The sequence below is a fragment of the Anolis carolinensis genome, chromosome 6 (genome assembly GCF_035594765.1).
Source record: "Anolis carolinensis isolate JA03-04 chromosome 6, rAnoCar3.1.pri, whole genome shotgun sequence".
NCBI lineage: Eukaryota > Metazoa > Chordata > Lepidosauria > Squamata > Dactyloidae > Anolis > Anolis carolinensis.
This window is the reverse complement of record NC_085846.1, coordinates 43067177-43088633: the sequence shown is the minus strand read 5'-3', so window position 1 is coordinate 43088633 and position 21457 is coordinate 43067177. Positions and strand designations below refer to the sequence as shown.

Here is a 21457-nt window from a genome sequence, read left to right as displayed (position 1 = left end):
GCCCATGAAAAGTCAGGAGAGGCACTTGGCCAGGGGAAAAGAAAGCTAGGAACTGCTGCATTTGCAGAACTGTAGCAAGAGTAGTGCCGTGAGACACTTGCAAATTGTGCAGCTCAATTTAAGAATAAATGTGGAACTCTTCCTTCAAAACAAGGAAGAAATGCTCGTTTTGTGATGTGTATGGGGCCGGGCCGGGGGGGGGGGGGGGGGCGGGTTGCTGCCAAATTTTGTGGCATATATTTATTTGTTGGGCGGGGGGCATGTTTTGTCTCCATTGAATTTAGATTCTATTGTTCCTGTCTGTTATTATTTATGTCTCAATGTACTATTTATAGATGCTGGAAACAAAGAGACACTTAAATGATGCTTGGGACAAGAGAGATTTCCATAAGGCAGCTTCATATAGGACTTAGCCCAGTTCACAATTCCAAGTTATGGCCTGTGGACAGCCAGCTTTGCAGTGAGCTCAAGAGAAATCATGGCCGGAATCACAGGGTTGTTGTGTGTTTTCCGGGCAGTATGGCTATGTTCTAGAAGTATTCTCTCCTGATGTTTCACCCACATCTATGGCAGGCATCCTCAGAGGTTGTGAGGTATATGGAGAAACTAAGCAAGGAAGGTTTATATATCTGTGGAAGGTCCAGGGTGGGGGAAAGAACTCTTGTCTGTTGGAGGCCAGTGTGAATGTTGTAATTAATCACCTTGATTAGTATTAAATGGCCTTCCAAGCTTCATATCCTGGCCTGGGGGGAATCCTTTGTTCAGAGTTGTTAGCTGCCTCTGATTTATTCATCTCTGGAATTCTTCTGTTTTCAGAGTGTTTCTCCCTATTTACTGTTCTGATGTTGGAGTTTTTTAATTCTTGTAGCCAGATTTTGTTCATTTTCATGGTTTTCTCCTTTCTGTTGAAATTGTCCACATACTTGTGGATTTCAATGGCTTCTCTATGTAGAGGAATTCTTCTGTTTTCCCTGAAAAAAGAAGAATCCCAGACATGAATCAATCAGGGGCAGCTAACGACTCTGAAAAAAGGATTCCTCCAGGCCAGGATATGAAGCTTGGAAGGCCATTTAATGCTAATCAAGGTGATTAGTTCACATTGGGCTCCAATAGACAAAAGTTATTTCCCCCACCCAGGATCTTCCACAGATATATATACCTTCCTTGCTTATTTTCTCCATATACCTCACAGCCTCTGAGGATGCCTGCCATAGATGCGGGCAAAATGTCAGGAGAGAATACTTCTGGAACATGGCCATACTGCCCAGAAAACACACAACAATGAAAATTTATTTGATTTGAACAAAAATTACATACCAATAATTCGGAACAAGATGGGGAGTTTGAAAATTGGAATCCTTTCTTAATTTATTTGCTGTTATTTCATGGTGAGTAGTGGTACACAGTGTCTGTAAAGGCCGATCAAATGTTTGCATGAGTTTCTTGACACTTTAAAAAAATAGAATGTATGGTAAGTTCAATAAGAGATGGATGGAGTAACTGGGTTGATGATGTGGATTCTTCTTCCAATGTGGTAATATCATATGCTTGGCTGATTTCCATGTATGAAGAATCCATGGCTATCTGATTGGAAGGTTTTAATCAGCAAAATATATGCATTTTCCTAAATCACATTTTTGACGTCATATGAATAATTATCAAAGCTTATGTCCAGAAGAGAACAATTTCATGCCAGTGCTACATCATATGTGCGAGCTAAATGTTGGTATTGGATATCTAATACTTGGTTGTGCAAGACTTATGGAAAACTCCTGTATTGTAATATAGAGCTTGGCAGTAAAGAACAGATGTGGTTGTAATCATATTGTATAATTACATAACACTCATTGGAAGGAGGTTTCCTTGAGATTAGTGTATTTGAATTAAACTTATTTATTATGCAATGCTTTTGACATGAAATAAATAAGTCTATTTGAAGCATAATACATGTTTAATACATGAGAAGTGTACTCACATATGTATATGTATGTGTAGGATTGCTACCTTAATGGATGAAGCAACTTTATCTTGAAATTATCAATTATCTTGGAATGTACGTTTTATTTCAGCAGTAAAGCTGCAGCCAGGAGGTCATGAAAGTGGGATATAACTTGAAGTATAAGAGGAAAACTAGCTTTATTTCAAACTGTAACTTAATTTAAGTCAATCCTTTAGTTTTTCTGTCTCTTTTCCTCTCCTGGCTCCACAAAAGGTCTTGCTGTTTTCAACTGTGTAACTGGCAATGGGAATGCAACAACTGAACAAGAAGCCAAGAAAGTCTCCTGCAGCTACCCAAATGAAAACTGCACAGGTAACATATGGCTTATTGTCACATGTGAATGTGGTGTATGCATCTTGTAGGGAAGAAAAGAGAACTTGCTAATCTGTAAAAGCCATGATTACTGTGTAATTATTTCACACATCTAATCCATGTATACGCAGCCCTCCGCATTTGTGGGTTTGTCTTTTATAGATTTCATTATCCACAAATTTGATTTAGATAATCTCTCTAGAAATCTCTAGGTCCTCCATTGCAATTTTATGGTCAGCTTCCAGCAGGCGTTGACCATAGAGTCGTAGTGAAGAACCAGGAGATTCCCTAAAGAAATATTCTCTCAGGTAAGACAACCATTAGTCATTGTTATTCACTTTCATGGGAGTCCCGTTTCCTCTAACCCCAACAAATGTGCATAGCTGATTGTAACAAACTTGTGTACCATTTTGAAATGAACCAAATCTTTAGTTTGTAGAACAATTAAATTAAATTTACCATAAATTGTTATGCATTGTCCTTCAGAGGAAACAAAATCATCCATTTTGTGGTTGGAATCTCCATGATAATTTGGTATTCTCTGACCAGCATGCTTTAAATAGTGGCTTCTAGTGAAAGAGCCACCCACTCACTACCTTAAGTTGTTCTTTGAGGGGTTCCCAAATGGCCAGTGCTCATGCCTTCTTTAAGTCTTGTGACAGCCTGTTGGCTATGCAAAAGTATGTTTTCAGAGATTCCTTTGTTGAGATCTTAATCTGCCCTGGTTCTGGCTGTGCATTCTTCACAAAGTGTCATTTATTACCCAGTCTAGTAACCCTATCTGTACAGCTAATTATTCTTTTGTAACAGCATTAACTTTTAACCCCTGTGATGATAGTTTCTGGAATTCAAGAGATTGGTTTTCTGTTTTCATGTGCTGTTGGATTTCCAAAGACTATGATACAGAGCATTCAAGACTTCTTAGTTCAGTTTTCAGGTATTATCGCCTTCATAAATACTAAATGCAGCTGGTACTTTGCTTGAGTTTACCGCTGCCATCAAGTTCTTTAATTAAGGAAGTATAAGCAAGAGTCTATATATATAAAAGGGTAATGAAATTTCGGCCTAGGACAAAACAACAAAACTACACATCCCAGAAACACTGAACTTGGCAGCACAACTCCTCATCCGTGCCTCTACGTTCATACAACAAAAAGAAAAGAAAAATAAAGTCCTAATTAGAGGGAGAGGAAGAATTGTTTTTATCCAATTGCTGCCAGTTAGAAGGCTAAGCTCCGTCAGGGGAAAACCTTTACCCTTTACCTTAACTACCACCAATACCTCAATACTTTATTTCCCATACCACCATACTTCGCCACAGCAACACGTGGCCGGGCACAGCTAGTGCTGAATAAAATATCTCAATCTGAATATATTTTGCCAGTTAGAAATGAAATATTTTAAATTGATTGTTGTATTAGTTGACCTATGTATAAGTTGAGGGCATGTTTGGGAGGCAGAAGTATGGATTTTGATATGATTGTCGATAAATCATCATTCCATGGTAAGAGGAAGGTGCCAGTGCCAACTCAGATGTCCAGCTGCTTCAGGCCATTCTTCCAGGATGGACTAAGCTATTGCCGTTTGCCTCTCTGCTTAGAGAAGGAGATGATTCTTTTTTGATAAGAGTTAAGATGCAGTATCATATTGACCTTTAGATAAAGTAACAAAGGTTTTTGGGATTGATTTTTTGATAAACATTTGTAGACATGAGTATATACAGTAGTTTATTGCAAGTTAAACCAGCTTTCTGAAAAATCTGAATGGTAGAAGAGTGGATGTGCCATTGTTCTCACACTACAAAGATGGCATAATGTATGAATTGGGCACTCACTGTCAGTATCTCATAGATGTGCAAGGGGAGGATCTTGTGATTGGCTGTTGAACTGATATCTTGCTCAGATATGATATAATCGAAAAGGTTAGAAGGTGTATGCTATTCCTTCATCTCTTTAAGGCCCAATAAATTATACAACCAGAGATCAAATGGATCTTTGAACTTTAAATTCTGATTCTAAGAACTTGCCAGTAGTCTTGTGCATTTGTATGGAATCACTATCAGTTTTGTTTTGGTTCATTCATTTTGCCCCATTTTCGTTTTTGTTTGCCGCTTCTGAAAACGGGGCACCCATCTGAAAGGGAGTTTCGTCCTGCATCTGAAAGAACAAAATTTTTTGGACTATTGACGGCAATGGGAAGGCTTCCTAGGCTCGCCCTCTCCTCAGTTTTAGGGCTAGAGGGGTGAAAATAGCTATACATAGAGGGCATATAGATCCCTTTTAGCTCACCAACTTTTAAAAAGTTTTTTAGACAGAGAAAGTAGGAGCCCAACAATTTCTTTCCTTTGAAAAATATTTGTTCTTTAAAAAAAACTAATACTACCCGGGGAGGGGGAAGGGGGGTTTAAATAAATAATTAAGAATAAAAGATTTAAAGATTTAAAAATATTACAGTACAGCAAATAGAAGCTACAGAGATCCCAGTCTTTTCCCCACCCCCGAAGCCCCACGTGAGCTCCCCAGCCAAACCCACCCTCCCCTTCAATAATTCCAGCCTCCTTCCTTTCAAAGAAAGAATAACAATAGAAGCTAAGCAGCCAAGCTTGGGAAAAAATAAAATACAAAAAAATCTCTTTCACCTAGCAGCAAGGTAAGGAAGGAAGGCAAGGCAAAAGTGGCAAGGCAACAAGGCAGCAAGCAAGCAAGCACGCTAGCACAGAGAGACTGAGTGAGCTGAGCGAGCAGCAGCATGCCTGGCAGCCAGCCAGCACCGGCAAAGGATACGCCCACAATGGGTGTTTTGGGGGCAGCCACCCCATTAAATACGCTGGCAACTTCACAGTTTCCTTGGCCTCTGTTTGGCCAAAAGCCCCAAACATCACCTTCTCCTCCTCTGACACATGCAGAAGAACTCCCTGGGCCGCATGAGGAAAGCCACATGGCTCGAAAACCAAACAAAGAAATGGAAACCGGGCAACTTTCTCTTTGGTTTCACCTTTTGTTTCATCCAAAAATGGTCTCTTTTGTTTCATGCCATCTGAATGGATGGTCTGAAACGAATACCCAAATGGAACAAATACTGCACACACCTCTACTTGCCAGTCCCTAGCATTGCCCAAGGCAGAGGAAGTGCAGAGGAAGCTGATCAATGAAGCTATTTGAAGAATGACCTCTCCTTTTGCCCAGGCTTAATGTGCCATCATTGACATCTTCCTTGCATGCAGAACTCCCACTCTGAAGATGATGAGTCCCCCAGCTGTATTCATTAAATGCAGGTTTCCATGAAAAGTAGAATGAATTGCAGCTGAGGAGCACAAATACTATCAATTCCTGACATATTAGGAAAAAGAATTTGTCTGTCTCATATTAGAAAGATTGAGGAGCACTAGGCTATAGTTTCTTCTATTCTTCCATATAATTAAGTTTAAATCAGATAATGTGGATTATCTGCTTCAATAATCTGGATTATATGGCAGTGTAGAAAAGGCCATTGACCCCTCCTTTATCTAAGAGTACATAGCATTCCCATTTTTTCAGGTAGAAAAAGACTAGCCAGTTTGTGCCTAAATACAAGGGTTGAATGAAAAGTAATGCCTCCACCTTCATTACTTGGGTTTGGATGGGAATGTTTTAATAAATCAATTGCAGAAATAATTCTTAGAATGTGCTCTTTAACTACCACTATTCACTTTTCCACATAATCACCAGACAATTGGATACATTTCTGCCAACAATGAACAAGTTTTCTGAAGCCATCATGGAAGAAGTCGACACTCTGTTTCTGCAACCAGCGTCGCACAGTACCCATTGTGCACAGATCTTCCGATATCCAAGCAAAGCAATAATATGATCCACACATTCTTGTGAAATGCTGATTATGCTTGAAGTTTCTCTCTGAGTGATATGACAATAGTTGAATCAATCTGTCAACCTTTTGCTTGTGAAACCCCGTGGTTGCTGTCACAGGACATCCAATTCTTTGTTTGTCACAAAGTCAGATGTTCCCACTTCAATATCTTTAAACTTACTTGCCCAACAACGCACAGTACTCACATCAACACAATCACCATAAACAGCTTGCATTCTCTGATAAATTTCCTTTGGGGTAACACCTTCTGCTGTCAAGAATTCAATGACTTCACGTTGCTTAAGTCGCATTGACCAACCGTCTGCGCAGGGTTCCATACGCACTTTAACAACACAACCATTCAATGCTAAGGCTTCCTGCCAAATGGAACTGTAGAGGAGAGTCTACTGAACAAGCCAGTACCTGCCACATACCAGTACTGAAATCTGTTGAGGAGTTACGAAGGTGGAGGCATTACTTTTCATTCAACCCTCGTAATCCTGTGTGCCAAACGTTTGTTCTGGAGCTCCAGAATCTTCCAAACCAAAGCTTGCATTCCATTTCCTAAGGCCCCTTCTACACTGCCATATAATCCAGATTATAAAATATTATCTACTTTTAATTGGGTTACACGAGTCTACACTGCCATACAATCTAATTCAAAGCAGATAATCTGGGTTTTGTATGGCAGTGTAGAAGGAGCCTCAGTTGCTGTTCCTGAATTCAGAACACATGGTTAATAGCAGAAACATTTCATGATGAAATCCTGTTTATAAAATGAAGTACAGTAGAGTCTCACTTATCCAACATAAACGGGCTGGCAGAACGTTGGATAAGCAAATATGTTGGATAATAAGGAGAGATTAGGAAAATGCCTATTAAACATCAAAATAGATTATGATTTTACAAATTAAGCACCAAAACATCATGTTATACAACAAATTTGACAGAAAAAGTAGTTCATTACACATTAATATTATGTAGTAATTACTGTATTTACGAATTTAGCACCAAAATATCACAATGCATTGAAAACATTGACTACAAAAATGCGTTGGATAATCCAGAACGTTGGATACGTGAGTGTTGGATAAGTGAGACTCTACTGTATTTCTTTTCTGAAAACTTTCAGCTAGGATTCTGAACCGGTAAATTTCCCTTTTCCAGTAGTAGGAAACAATTTCTCTCTATTATTTGGCAGGGGTGGGTTTTCTAATAGGTTTAGGAAGGCTGAGAACAGTGGCTTCTTTTTGTTGTGATTATTTATTCTGGCTTAATATCACAGAGCAAAAGAAAAAGTGAAAATGCCACTGCTACTTATGGGCTCTTCCAAATGCTGATATTGTAGTCCTAAAATAAGTAGTGAATTTCTATACTTGTTAATGGAAATGTATGTATGTGCCCCTCAAATTGCCTGTGAACTTATAGCAACCCAGTGAATTTCATAGAGTTTTCTCAAGGAAGGAACTGCTCAGAAGTAGTTTTGCCAATTCCTTTCATTGAAATGTAGCCCATACTACCTGGCATTCACTGGTAGTTTTCTATCCAACTACAAACCAGAAGCAAACCTGCTTAACTTCCAAAATCAGACAGGATCAGGTGCCTTCAGGTTATTTAGGCTAGGAACAATGAATTTGGTGCTATTTTTCCCCCTCCACCTTGTACAGCATGTGAATGAATGCTCAAAGTCATATACAGCATTATGATCTAGAAGCAATGGTTTAGCGGAAATGGGAAAAACTGGGTTTGAAATGAACACAGCAGCATAGTTGGTTTGAAGTTTCTTGAATGCATAGTTGCTTCTATAATGAAAAACATAACATTTTTGTCTTTTTAAAATCTCTAGATGGCACCACAGAGTGGCGAAAAGGGGGACATTTTTCTATGTGTCCTGAGGAATATAAGTACTACTGTTTCAAGGGGAGATGTCGTTACATTGCGGTAGAAGAGAAACCATCATGCTTGTATGTGGAAAATTCAAAGCATTCAAAATATTGCATTTACTAGTAGCTGACTTCTGGCAAGATAGATTCTAGAACTGTTTGGCTACTAGCATATTGGCTAGCTGAATCAGTTTTTAAAAAAATAAATAAATAATAATAATTGGGTTCTGGGGCTTCTTCCAAAGTATGAAAATATTTATTTATTAAAATAGACATACATTTGTGAGTGTTTGTTGCATACAGTGAAATACTTTCCAGCTATTAGTCTTCCATAATCATTTCTCAGATAATATCTTTTCTTTAAGGAGTCACAGTCTTCGATTTAAATAATACATTTAAAGGTATCATAGGCTCCAAATTAATATCCGTTTCCTCCTTGTCTACAGTCTTATAGGTTCCCCATGTACATTTTTAGATTAATTTTATATTGAAATGTTGAATCATTGATTGCCATTCTTTAACAAGTTCTCTAAAGGTTCTCCTCTTAAGAGTACAGTTATTATATCCATTATCAGCAAATCTGTAATGTATTTTTCCCATTCTTCTAAGGGAAGTATCTCTGAGGTTTTCCAATATCAGGCATATAATATTCGAATTGCCACTATAATGTAAAACAAAATTTTTCCAAATTTTCTTTCTAGTTCTTCATTGGACATTGTTCAAAAGGTACATTTGTGGTGTCATTTTGAAATTTGTGTTTAACATCTTTTCGAGATATACCGGTACATGAATCTGTTTCCAATAGTTATTTACTTTGTTGCATGACTACCACATGTGGTAAAATGTACCTTTTTCTTTCCCACACTTCCAACATTTGTCAGTTCAGTTGTACATCTTCGGTAATCTCTCTGGAGGGAGATATCATCACAATATATTTTGAAAGGCATGGTGAAATACTCATGTGGAAACTTTGAGGGTTTAAAGAAGCTTTAAAGAAGTTTATAATTAAAATTTATGGTACACTATTTTAAACAATAATTTAAAAACCCAAAGATAATCTATCTACATATATTATATATGTGTGTGTGTATTTGTGTGTGCGTGTGTATATATAACACACACACATACACACACACAATGTCCAAGTAAAGAGAAAAAAGGTACTAAAACAACAGAAACAGATCAGCATTTCTTATTTGGTAGTCATAAAAGGCTAGGAGCCCCGGTGGCGAAGTGTGTTAAAGCACTGAGCTGCTGAACTTGCAGACCAAAAGGTCCCAGGTTCAAATCCCGGGAGCGGAGTGAGCGCCCGCTGTTAGCTCCAGCTTCTGCCAACCTAGCAGTTCGAAAACATGCCAATGTGAGTAAATCAATAGCCGGAGGGAAGGTAACGGCGCTCCATGCAGTCATGCTGGCCACATGACCTTGGAGGTGTGTACGGACAACGCCGGCTCTTTGGCTTAGAAATGGAGATGAGCATCAACCCCCTGAGTCAGACATGACTTGACTTAATGTCGGGGGAAACCTTTACCTTTACTAGTCATAAAAGGCTAATGAAATGTTTTCTGAATTGCCTCTCAATTCAGTGGGTTCTTAAGAGGACTCACTGAATGGAAATATTCTTAAATGTTAAAAAGAGGAGCAGTTTAACAATTTCTGTAGTAAATCTAAATGTAGTTATTTTTTTTTACCATATTTATATTTATATCCTGCCCTTCTCAACCCCAGAGGCAGCTTTGTTGTTGCCAAAAAAAGATGGCATCCTTCGCTATAAATGACATTCCTGAAATCCCACTACAGACGATATGGGATGCGGCCAAAGCGGTACTGAGAGGACACTTCATTCAACAAAATGCAATAAGAAATAAAAAAAGGAATGAAGAAATGAACAAAATAACAAACGAAATTAAAAAGGCCGAAGATTCCCTGAAAAAAACCCCAAAGGATGGAAAAAGCAAATCAGATCTGGAAAAACTTCACAAACAAAGGACACTCCTGGAAACAGAACAAACATCAAAAGAACTCAAATTCATCAGACAATACCACTTCGAGAATGCTAACAAACCGGGCAAATGGCTCGCAAGAAAGATAAAGAAAAAGAGACAAAGCCAACAAATCATTAAATTGGTCTCAGGAGATAAGATCTACACAACAGACGAAGACATTTGTACCCAATTCAACAAATTCTACAAAAAACTTTATGCCAGAGATCAGATCAAGAAGGAAGACATACAACAATTCTTAAATTTACAAAAACTACCCAAAATATCAGACAAATTCAGAGAGGAACTAAATAAGGAGATAACGGAACAAGAAATTAGAAACGCTATTAAGAAAACAGATTTAACCAAAGCTCCAGGCCCGGACGGTTTTACGGCAAAATTCTATAAAGTTTATGAGGAGGAACTAATACCTTACTTAAAGAGATTGATGAATCAGGCCCTGACTGACCAAAAAATTCCGGACTCATGGAAGATGGCGAAAATTACAATGATCCCCAAAGACAATTCAGACATAATGGATGTAAGAAATTTTAGACCAATTTCACTACTAAACATAGACTATAAACTCTTTGCAAACATACTGGCGGATCGTCTAAAATTTTCTTGAATGACTGGATTAGGGAAGACCAGACAGGATTCTTACCGAAGAGAGACCTAAAAGACAATGTCAGAATAATTGTCGACATTATTGAATACTACGAGAAGAACATTCAAAAGGAATGCGCCCTGATGGCCTTAGATGCGGAAAAGGCCTTTGACAGCGTCAACTGGGACTACATGATGCTCTTAATTAAGGAATTGGACATGGGCCATTTCTTTTCAAATGCAATAAAGTCTATATATGACCATCAAGAGGCTAAGATAATAATTAATGGAAAAGAGACAAGAAATTTCAAAATTAACAAGGGGACCAGACAGGGATGCCCCCTATCACCCTTGTTATTTATATTATGTCTAGAGACTCTTTTGAACAATATAAGAGAGGATAAAACATTGCTGGGAACAAGGATTAGAAAAGAAGAATTCAAAGTCCGTGCTTTTGTGGACGATTTGATTTGCATTATAGAAAACCCGCAAGAGATCATACAGAGATGGATGACAAAAATAGAAGACTATGGAAAGGTCTCAGGCCTAAAGATAAATAAAACAAAGACTATGATTCTGACTAAGAATGTCTCCAAAAAAGGACAAGACAAAATAAAGGAAATAACAGGCTTACAGGTCACGAATAAAATTAAATACTTAGGGATAACCTTAACAGCAAAGAATGCCCAACTTCTGAAAAACAATTATGAGACAAAATGGAAAGAGATAAAAAAGGAAATGGAAAATTGGAAGCACCTAAACTTATCATTAATGGGCAGAATAGCAACTACTAAAATGAATATACTTCCCAAAATGTTATTCCTTTTTCAAACAATCCCAATATTAAGAAGCACGCAAATATTTAAGAATTGGAATAGAGACCTTGCCAAATTTATTTGGCAAGGCAAAAAACCAAGAATAAAATTCTTAAATTTAATAGATGAGAAGAAAAGAGGAGGATTTGGCTTACCAGATTTAAAATTATATTACGAAGCTTCTATGTTGCTATGGATCAAGGATTGGTCTAACCTAAAAAAGACAAAGATTCTGTCACTAGAGGGATTTGATCTTAGAGGAGGTTGGCATTCGTACCTGTAGTACGATAGAAAAAGAATCGAAAAGAACTTTGGTAACCATTTTATAAGGTCAGCCCTTATTAAAACGTGGGAAAAATATAAAAACAGACTCTACCAGAAAACACCATTATGGGTATCACCCTTGGAAGCAATACAAAGAAGAGAGTTAGCATGGGAAAAATGGCCAACGTATAAAGATGTCTTACAAAAAGTCAACGGCAATTACACTTTAAAAAACCAAGAAGAAATAAACAAATTATTTAAGAATGTATCCTGGTTCCAATTTAGACAGCTCAAAGAATATTTCAACAAAGATAAACTAATGGGTTTCATGGAGAAAGATTCCCCTTGGGATAAGATAATTAATTTAGAAAAGAAGGAAATAGCAAGAATATACAAAATATTATTGGAATGGGCAACGGAAACAGAAATGGTAAAAGATTGCATGACCAAATGGGCCTCTAACATAGGTCACCCGATAAAAATGGAGGACTGGGAGAGAAACTGGAATAAAAGGCAAAAATATACATATGCTTATGAATTAAAAGAGAACTGGTACAAAATGATGTACCGCTGGTACCTCACACCACAAAAGTTGGCTAGATGGTATAAAAGCTTACAAAATAAATGTTGGAAGTGTGAATCCCAGGAGGGATCCTTCTTCCACATGTGGTGGACGTGTAAAACTGCAAAAAAGTTCTGGTCAAAAATCCACGGGAAAATCCAAGAAATTTTAGGAATAAAATTCCAAATGAAACCAGAATACTTCCTTTTAGGAATGCCAGACTTTGAAATGGACCTAACTAAAGACATATTATTTAATTACTTGGTGACCGCGGCCAGGATGATCTATGCTAAAAAGTGGAAATTGAAAGAAGCACCCCAGATAGAGGATTGGTTTTTGAAAATATTAGATATTATGAATATGGACTACCTAACACAACACCTTAAAAGAAACCAGGGACTACCAAAAAAATCAGCAGACTGGACTCTATTGAAAGAATATCTTAAATAAAACAAGAAGAAACTTAGATTACCAATAATAAGAACAATATGACTATATGGGTGGAGGTTTTGCTTTAACGAAAAGAAAGGTATCTTTCTAGGACATTTTTCTCTTTTCTTTTTCAAACCCCGATGCAAAGGATCGGAAGTTGATAACTTTATATATATATATATATATATATATCCTTTTTTCTTCTTCTTCTCTTTTCCTTTCCTACTTTCCTATACCACTTATGTTCCCCCACTTTCAATGTAAGGAAAAAAATGTGCAGAATGTTTACTATATATGCATAAGTGGTTTGGGGTTTTATTTCAATGTCCATTTACTGTTTTGTTTGCTTTTATATAAACCTCAATAAAAATAATTAAAAAAAAAAGACGGCACCCTTCACTTCCTCTGACATAACCTGACAAAGTAGTGCCTGGCCGCTGTGATGGACTGGATGAGGGCAAACAAGCTGAAGCTTAATCCTGACAAGACAGAGGTCCTCCAGGTCAGTTGTACGTCTGATCGGCAGGGCTAGTCCAACGTGGAAGCGGATTAAGCCACTGCGTTGGGTGCACGTCAAAGGGGGGCGCTGTTGAGGCCTCGACAGCGCCCCTGTGTAAATTCAGCGCCAGTGTTTGTCCAGGTGCCGCCGCCGGGGACCATCGCTCGCCAAATGGTTGAACGAGGAAGGCCAGGCTCCAGGAAGGCCTAGCTCTTCTAGGGAGACCTCGCGAGGTCTCCCTAGAAGAGCTAGGCCTTCCTGGAGCCTGGCCTTCCTTGTTCAGCCATTTGGCGAGTGATGGTCCCCACCGCCCCAGCTCTCAGGTATTGGTTTGTGTGTGTGTGGGGGGGGGGGTGTGCCAAATTCGGGGGGGGGCGCAAAGATTTGGTTTGCCTACCCCCCAGAATTACCTAGGGCCGGCTCTGCTGATCAGGGTATAAGGTGGCAACCTGAGCTTGACGGGGACACAGGTCCGCAGTCTGGGGGTGCTCCTGGATTCGACGCTGACACTTGATGCTCTGGTGTCGGCGGTGGTCAGGAGGGCCTTTGCACAATTAAAACTTGTGCGTCGGCTGTGACCGTACCTTGTGAAGTCTTGGCCTTGGTGGTCCATGCCCCAGACACCTCTAGTCTGGACTATTACAACGCACTCTATGTGGGGTTCTCCTTGAAGGTGACCCAGAAGCTACAATTGGTTCAACGTTCGGCAGCCAGACTGCTAACGTGAGCGAATTACAGGGAGCGGACAACTCCCCTGTTCAAGGAGCTCCACTGGCTGCCAATTATTTTCCGGTTCCAGTTCAAGGTGCAGGTTCTTACCTATAAGCCCTAAACGGTTTGGGACCCACCTACCCTTGTGACCGTGTTTCCTACTATGAACCTGCACGATCTCTTCGATCAGCTGGGAAGGCCCTTCTCTGGCTCCCACCTCCTTCACAAGCTCATCTCAGTTCGTCTCTGGGGGGCCTTCTCAGTTGTGGCCCCCCAGATCTGGAACTCCTTTCCCAGGGAGATCAGGCAAGCACCCACCCTTACATCCTTTAAAAAAGAATTAAAAACTTGGCTCTTCCGGTGCACTTTTGAATAACCTAGTCCCCATGTTCCAAATTCCACCAAAATGAATGCACCATATTTCGCACTTTATTCCACCCTTTCCTAGATTCAACTGGATGTCCTACCTCACTCCAGTGTTGAGAACGGTTGTACTTTGTCTTCTTTGCCCCAAAGGCACTTTTTAACACATCAAACACTTTAGCTTTCATTGCCCTCCTGTGTTGCTCCGTTCTCCAAATTAGGAGTCTTTTTATCTCATCATTTTGTGTTTTATATTTGTTTTTACTGCTAATGTATATGTATCAAAGACTGATTTTATTGTGTTTACTTATTTGAATATGCTGTTTTATCTATTTACTTTGTTTTACTGTTCTCGGGCTTTGCCCTCTGATAGCCACCCCGGGTCCCTTCAGGGAGATGGAGGCAGGACAGAAAAATAAAGTTGTTGTTGTTTTGTTGTTGTTATTATTATTGAGTTCCCAGGAAAGCAAGGAGGAAGGAATATGATCTTGATTTATTCCTCTTTTAAATGAGGGAGCAACAGGATTGTACATTCAGCAATTTCTCTCTCTAGGCTAAGTATTTGCTTGGTATAGGGGCCAACTAGAAGACATCTGTTTTAGTAAGTGAGGAGTATACACCGGGTCATTATGTAACATCTCTCATCTTTACTTTTCAGATGTGAGAACGGTTATACTGGTGCAAGATGTGACAGGTTGGACTTGTTTTATCAGAGAAGCGAACAGGGTGAAATCATGGTGGTTTCCTTGATAGCCATCATGGTGATACTAATCATCCTGGTTGTTTGCATATGCATTTGCACTCAGTAAGTATTATGTCCCCTGAAAGCACAGGGAGTTTGTTAGCTTATAGTTTCTACCTGACTTCTGGAGTTTATAAGTAGACAATCCGTAATGCTTCAAATATCACTATGCATTTTTTAAAACAAAGATATATTAGTTGTTCAATCTTTGATGTCACCTGTCCAAGCCAAACTTCATCCCAATGTGAAACTTTTAATTGTGTCTATGTATGTACATATGTGAGGATAGAGTTGGGGGAGAGATCCATTCCAAGAGCAGAAGAAGATCCTTCATTATTCAGACAAAAGACTCTCTTCCCTTCACAACTCCCCTTGTGAATTGAATAAGACCAGAAACAAAGATGGAAAAAAATAAGTTATGATCCCTTTCCCCAACTGCATCTGAAGAGCCTACATGCCTTTGTCTTACTTCAGTTCGTGCAATCGAAATAAATAAATACAATTGCTTCCATAGACATCTGATTGATTACTGTAGCACCAGAATTCTGGGTTTCATGGGCATTTGATCCAATATCAAGGCTTCAGTTTCTGTTTCACTAAGGACCTTATCACACTAGGAAATACTCTGTTTCTGAGACTGTTTGAGAATTATTTCAGATGGAACCCATCACATGATGTTTGTCCCATCCCGTCAATCAGGCTTGTAGCCGGAGGGGGGGGGGTTCAATCCTCCCCCGAAATTTTTCAGGTTAAAAAAACCCCTGGTTTACTCATGAATTTTAACTGGTTAACCAAATCCCCATGCTAAGTCTATGAGACGCAAAACATTAAGAGTCCCTCCAGGCACTATCTCAAGCAGATATTGACAGGTCTGTAACCGGGTGTGTGTGTGTGTGTGTGTGTGTGTTAGGGTTCAACCCCTCCCCCTGAAATTTTCAAAACCCCTCCCGAATTTTTTTTCTAGCCACTGCCGTCAATATTCTGTTGGAATCCGTTTGCAAGGTGTTGTCGAAACTGATTATTTGCAGACAGAATTCTAATCCTGTTTTTTGAAATACTACGGATTCTTCCATTGAAGAAGTCTGTTTTGTGTGTGATTGGAAAATCTATATGCATCCCATCAGCAATTATACTTTTTCAAAGGTCATAGAGTGATGTAGGGGGTGTTTTGAATGAATTGGGAGGAGCCAGCCTTCCATGGTGCTCATAATGAGTCAAAGCGCAGTATTTAAAAATCATAGGAATCATAAGAATCAGGTGTGATGAGGAGAGTATGCATCCTTTCTCAATACAGTATGCATTCACTCCTAAAAATCTATGGGATGCATGCTGATATAAACAGATTATATCCCAATGTGATAAGGTCCTAAGCTGCCTACGTCGTTTTAATATGTTCTCTTGAAAATCCAGGTTTCCCACCTTATTCTTGTTGACTCTGATTCTTTCAGATGAAATGTATGAATTTGTACTGATTTGTTGCATTTTATGTTCTTAGATTTGAATCTCAATCCTGTATTTGCAGTCTTAGCAGTTCCTCTCTATTTTCATCTGTTCTCTCATCTAAATTAGAGACCTTAGAAATGGAGATGAGCACCAACCCCCAGAGTCGGTCACGACTGGACTTAACGTCAGGGGAAAACCTTTACCTTTACCCACATATAAAACAGACTAACACTAACGATAGCTATCTAAGCAAAATAATAATAAAAATCTTAGTTATGTATCACCTCATTCGGAGGGTCTTGTATAAACAAGCAGGTCAAAAGTTTGCAATCACTGATTCAAAAAATGTACATATCTAAATATTATTTAAATTTTTGTATGAAAATAAAATAAAAGAGGACAACATGAAACTAGTGGGATATTATTCCATTCTCTTCCATTGTCATCTACAGATTTCATGCTTGAGAAACACACAATCAGGTTATAAATAAATCACATTTATAGGCGCCTTGAATCACATGTGGGCCACAGGTTGGACAGTCCTGCTTTATATCCTCTAGAAGGCATTTGAAGGCACCCTTTTCCTCCCTGGTGATCCCCTGGGGACCTTTGAAATAACTTTGGTAGCCACATGTGGCCTGTGGACCCATCTCTGATCTAAAGCTGATTGATCATATATGCCACTTCTGTTACTTCGGTGGGATTTGAATACTATGGAAGATCTGAGTTTACGTCTAGTGGTAAACCCAAATAGATACACCCATTGAATCATGTGAATTTTTATACCTGATGACTCATTAAGTTTCTGTGATATATTTGCAACTACCAATTATAACAGACACACTGAGAGAGAGTTTTATTGATTTTTTCTTGCCTTTGGAATGTTATACTAAAGATCACTTTGTTGAGATGTAGTTTTGCATCTTTTCTTTCAAGTTATTTCAAAAAGAAATGTCGGAAGAGGAAAGAGGAAGAAATGGGAACATTTGAAAAGGGACTGCCTGTTAAAACTGAGGATATACTAGAGACAGATCTTGTGTGAAGGTAAGGGGATTTCAGAAGTGCTATACAATCTGATGCTACAAATAGCATTGTACATTTAAATGTTCCCTTTGGGGCTTTTTCAGAAAAATTTAACTCAAACGGATCGGTTTGCCTCTTGAAATGTGTGTATATTCATGGTTTGTATATGCATGAGGCCTAACTGGACACATATTTTCAAATACTCTTGGGCATGTAATAGGGATGCCAAGATTTCTTCATGTAAACATTTGAATTTCCACTGATAGGCACTGATGAAGTTTTTTTTTTAATTTCCAAAGTATACACATTATAGTTTATCTATTGGTATATAAAGCCACCAATTAACAGTTGTATTTTACACCTTCTAATAATCATAAAACATGTGTATCCTATTTGAAAGAAAACTTTCCGACCCTACGTCGGGATAGAGTCTCATAATATTTTGTTCCATCAAAGCTCTTAACAAACAATGTATATTTATAAATATGTATATGTAAAATTTACATAAAGTATACAAAAGTGAACTAGTTGTATAACATTTATCATAATCTTGCTCTTCTTTCTGTCTATGTATTTTAGTCACTCAACGGCATTATAGATCAGTCTTTAAATATTCTACCCAGAGCTGTAGCCAAAAAAAAAAAAAATTGAAACTTTTTTTTAATGCATCATGAAGAGTAGTTCCATAACACAAAATAGTTTAGAAATCAGTCTCCATTGATAAACTTCAGTGGACACTCAAGACAGATAAACTTCAGTGGACATTCATGGGGATTTGATTAATCAGATAAAATTCACGAGTAAACAATTTTTTTTAAAAAAAACCTGAACATTTCGAGGGGGCGTTGTATTCTTTTATTTCTAAGAAGACAAGTCAATTTATCAAATTTTACGAAGTTTAGTTTGGACAACCATTCACTTACAGATAGAATAATATTTTCTTGGTTATTAATCAGTTTGCTAGGAGTACAAATCAGTTGCTCACATTCTCTGAGATTCTACTTTTACTCAAATAGCCACGAAAGGATGAATTTGTTAATGAAGCAGAGACCAATAAATTTTGAAAGAAGTTAAGGTGGTGAAAAAAAGTTCAGTAAGCAGCCTGTGCCTTGATAGATCAAGTAAACCGGAACACCTTAGGCAGCTGTCTCTTTAAATACAAAATAATGAATTGCTTGAGGATTACTTGAAGATTTCCCAAAAACATTTGCTTGTAAATCTTGGCCTTTATCTTCACAGCGATGGTAGAAGGGCAACCCAACTCAATCGTTTGGCCAGTTATTACTAACCGGCCAAACGATTATTATTAATGGCACTCAGTTGCATTTGGGGGAGACTGGCTTCTTCCTCAGCTTTGTTGTTGTGTCCGCTTAAAAACTCCTCTTCAGAAATTATTCGGCTTCTCGACTGCATTTCAGCTCATGGAATATTCCCTTCTGGTGTCACTTTCACAGGTGACACTTTGACAGAAGATTTTAGAGCTTCTGCCATCACACAATCAGCTGTTTCTCAGGACTCCCATTGGAGTTCCCAAGGAATGTGCCTGATCTCTAGGCTTCCCCTGGAAGGTCTTGCTGATAACATTTTGATGGCCTTCCTGAAATAGTGATCTTGTGTACCATGAATGTCTTCCTTTGGCCACAGGAAAGATCTAGGACATTTTGGTGCCTGAAGCAGGACAACAAATGTTATATGTCTCTTTCAGAGTCTAGAACCCACTATGCCACCTGAGTTGTCTCATATCTCTGAATTAAAATACTTTATCTGTGGAATAGCCACATAAGACTTCATGGAGTGATAATGGAATATAAATTTAATGAGTCTTAAAAGTGCAGACCTATGCTCTTTCTTAAAATAACTGACTGATGAAAGCAACAGGAATTATTTCTGCAAAGCACTAAGCTGCACGATAAAAGGTAAAATAGGTCAGAAATATGATCACCATCATCAAAAATATTCTGACAGTTACTTTCTATTTCAACTCTACAGATTGTCAAAGACGCCTGCTGGCAGGTTCTGAACTCTCACAAGCGGCCTTTCATCTTTTTCATAGCGTTAGTGACTTGAAAATAAATGCAGCAAAATGAACAAAGTTTATTGTTTACAGTTTATTTGTAACCCCGTATTTTGTGGAATTGGATCTGTTTTGTGTGAAAAACCAGGGATTTTCATCAATGCCTTATGAGTTTTAGGAGAGAAACTCTTCTCAGCTTCTTGAGTTCATCAGAATGAAAGGGAAATTGTAGCCATACTTAACACAGACTGATCTCATAAATAGTGAAACCAACGAATTTAATAATGCCTTCAGGAATAAATAAAATGACAATTAGATTTGAATGTTGTATTTTTACAAAGAGCTATAATGATAATTAAATGTGTTTCTGTTTTTTATGTGGCGAGGATGTATTTTACTGGCTATGTTCAAAACATCTGACCCCCTTTTGTATTTTGTTTTGGCATATGAAAGAGATATGTTATAATTGTGTGATGAGAGTTTGGAAAATGCCATGTTGAATATTTTCTCGTATAGGAGAAGATGAAAAAGTTGAACAATTGATCCTTTTAGAGTGTCTTAAGATTCATAATGCAGTTGAGCATTGCTGATTCAATGGAAATAGAACATCATGTGTATTTTTAAGATGAGCAAATGTATGCCACACCTAGGATTCATTGTTACTAGGGGACACTATTATTACAGTATCAAATAATATTATTATTATGAGACAGCGTCGTTTTTGAGGCTTCTTTGCACGATCAGTCAATGTGTTCCTTAGTCAACTGGCAGCTTTTTCTTTCTAAACATTATTTCATTATATACTCTTGTTAGAATTGGGTAGTGAAAGCTGCAAATCCAAAATCTGACTTTGCTAATATGTTATTTTGTACCATAAGCTTTGATGTACTTAGAGATGGTCCTAGGAAAAGTATTGCATTGCTTTTATTGAGGTGCATGTCTAAATCCCCCCCCCCCCCCATACGACTGCTGTCTTGAGAAGAGGACACTTAACATGATGTGCAGCATGGGAAAACGTAGCTAGTCCTTTGTTTCAAATTGTCTGTAAAGGCCTTCTTGAATTAATTTTATAAGAATGTTTATGGCTGCTTTTTTGTATAAAAGTGTAATTACAATTTAGGGGTATCATCAAGGCAGCTAAAGAAACACACATCCTGTAATTGTAGCTCAGAGTGAAGAGCCTGTGATACTCTAGATGTTGTTAGATTTCGGGTGAAATCTACTTTATCTTGCTTGGCCATTGGTCAAAGATAGTATGTACACTTGATCAGCGTCTTCAGTAGACAATCAAAGAAAGACAGAACTCCAAAGACTTTAAATATTTATTTTCCCTCATATTCAATCACTGCTGAGTTAATTTTCACTATATCTTGTTCTGTTGTATCTGCAAAATTGAATGTACATGGGTTTTTGTGGATGAATAACCAAAAAGTGTATCTAATGTTGTGTATGGCTTCTACTACTGCTGCTGCCCCTTTTCTGTCTGCAACACTTTCATTCCTGGATTGTTCCTGCAAAACAGGACTAAATCATCCTCTGAAGACCAGGATGAAGACAATACTGTTCCTTTTATAACTTTACATAATTATTTTAGTTTGCTATCTTCTCTTTTGGTGGTGATGAACTAAGCTTGGACCCAGGAATGACATGCATCCTACAAAGTTTGCCAGAGCAAGTGACAAAGCCCCTTTCATGTAATTCTCAAAAGTGACATTGGACAAGGACTGTGAAGCTGACATTAAATATATCCAGTCTGATTAAAGATACAATTCTCTATTTGCTTATCAGAAAATAAATTCCATTGAACTCATTGGAATTAACTTTTGTTTAGACATATGAATGACAGGACTATACGTGACTATAAATGTTGTATTTTTTCCTAATGTACTAATAATAAATATCACCTTTTAAACAAATATGAGATTGTTCATCTATTGTTTTTCAACTTTTGTGTTATCTTA

General features: G+C 38.1%; 1 protein-coding gene across 6 annotated transcripts in view; it reads left to right on the top strand.

Moving 5' to 3' along the window:
* The window catches only part of btc (betacellulin), a 58200-nt gene extending 36788 nt beyond the window's left edge, over positions 1–21412 (top strand). For 2 of the 6 annotated variants that reach the window (XM_008113082.3, XM_008113084.3), the window contains exons 2-6: positions 2213–2311; positions 8004–8121; positions 14933–15079; positions 17396–17503; positions 19472–21412. In XM_008113082.3, the coding sequence (XP_008111289.2) occupies positions 2213–2311; positions 8004–8121; positions 14933–15079; positions 17396–17501 (470 nt within the window). In that variant the 3' untranslated portion in view covers positions 17502–17503; positions 19472–21412. Of the gene's footprint in view, positions 1–2212; positions 2312–8003; positions 8122–9768; positions 13381–14932; positions 15080–17395; positions 17504–19471 lie in introns of those variants that run through there. The other 4 variants (XM_062958078.1, XM_062958075.1, XM_062958077.1 and 1 more) reach the window with 4 other exon arrangements.
* The last annotated feature ends 45 nt before the right edge of the window (positions 21413–21457 follow it).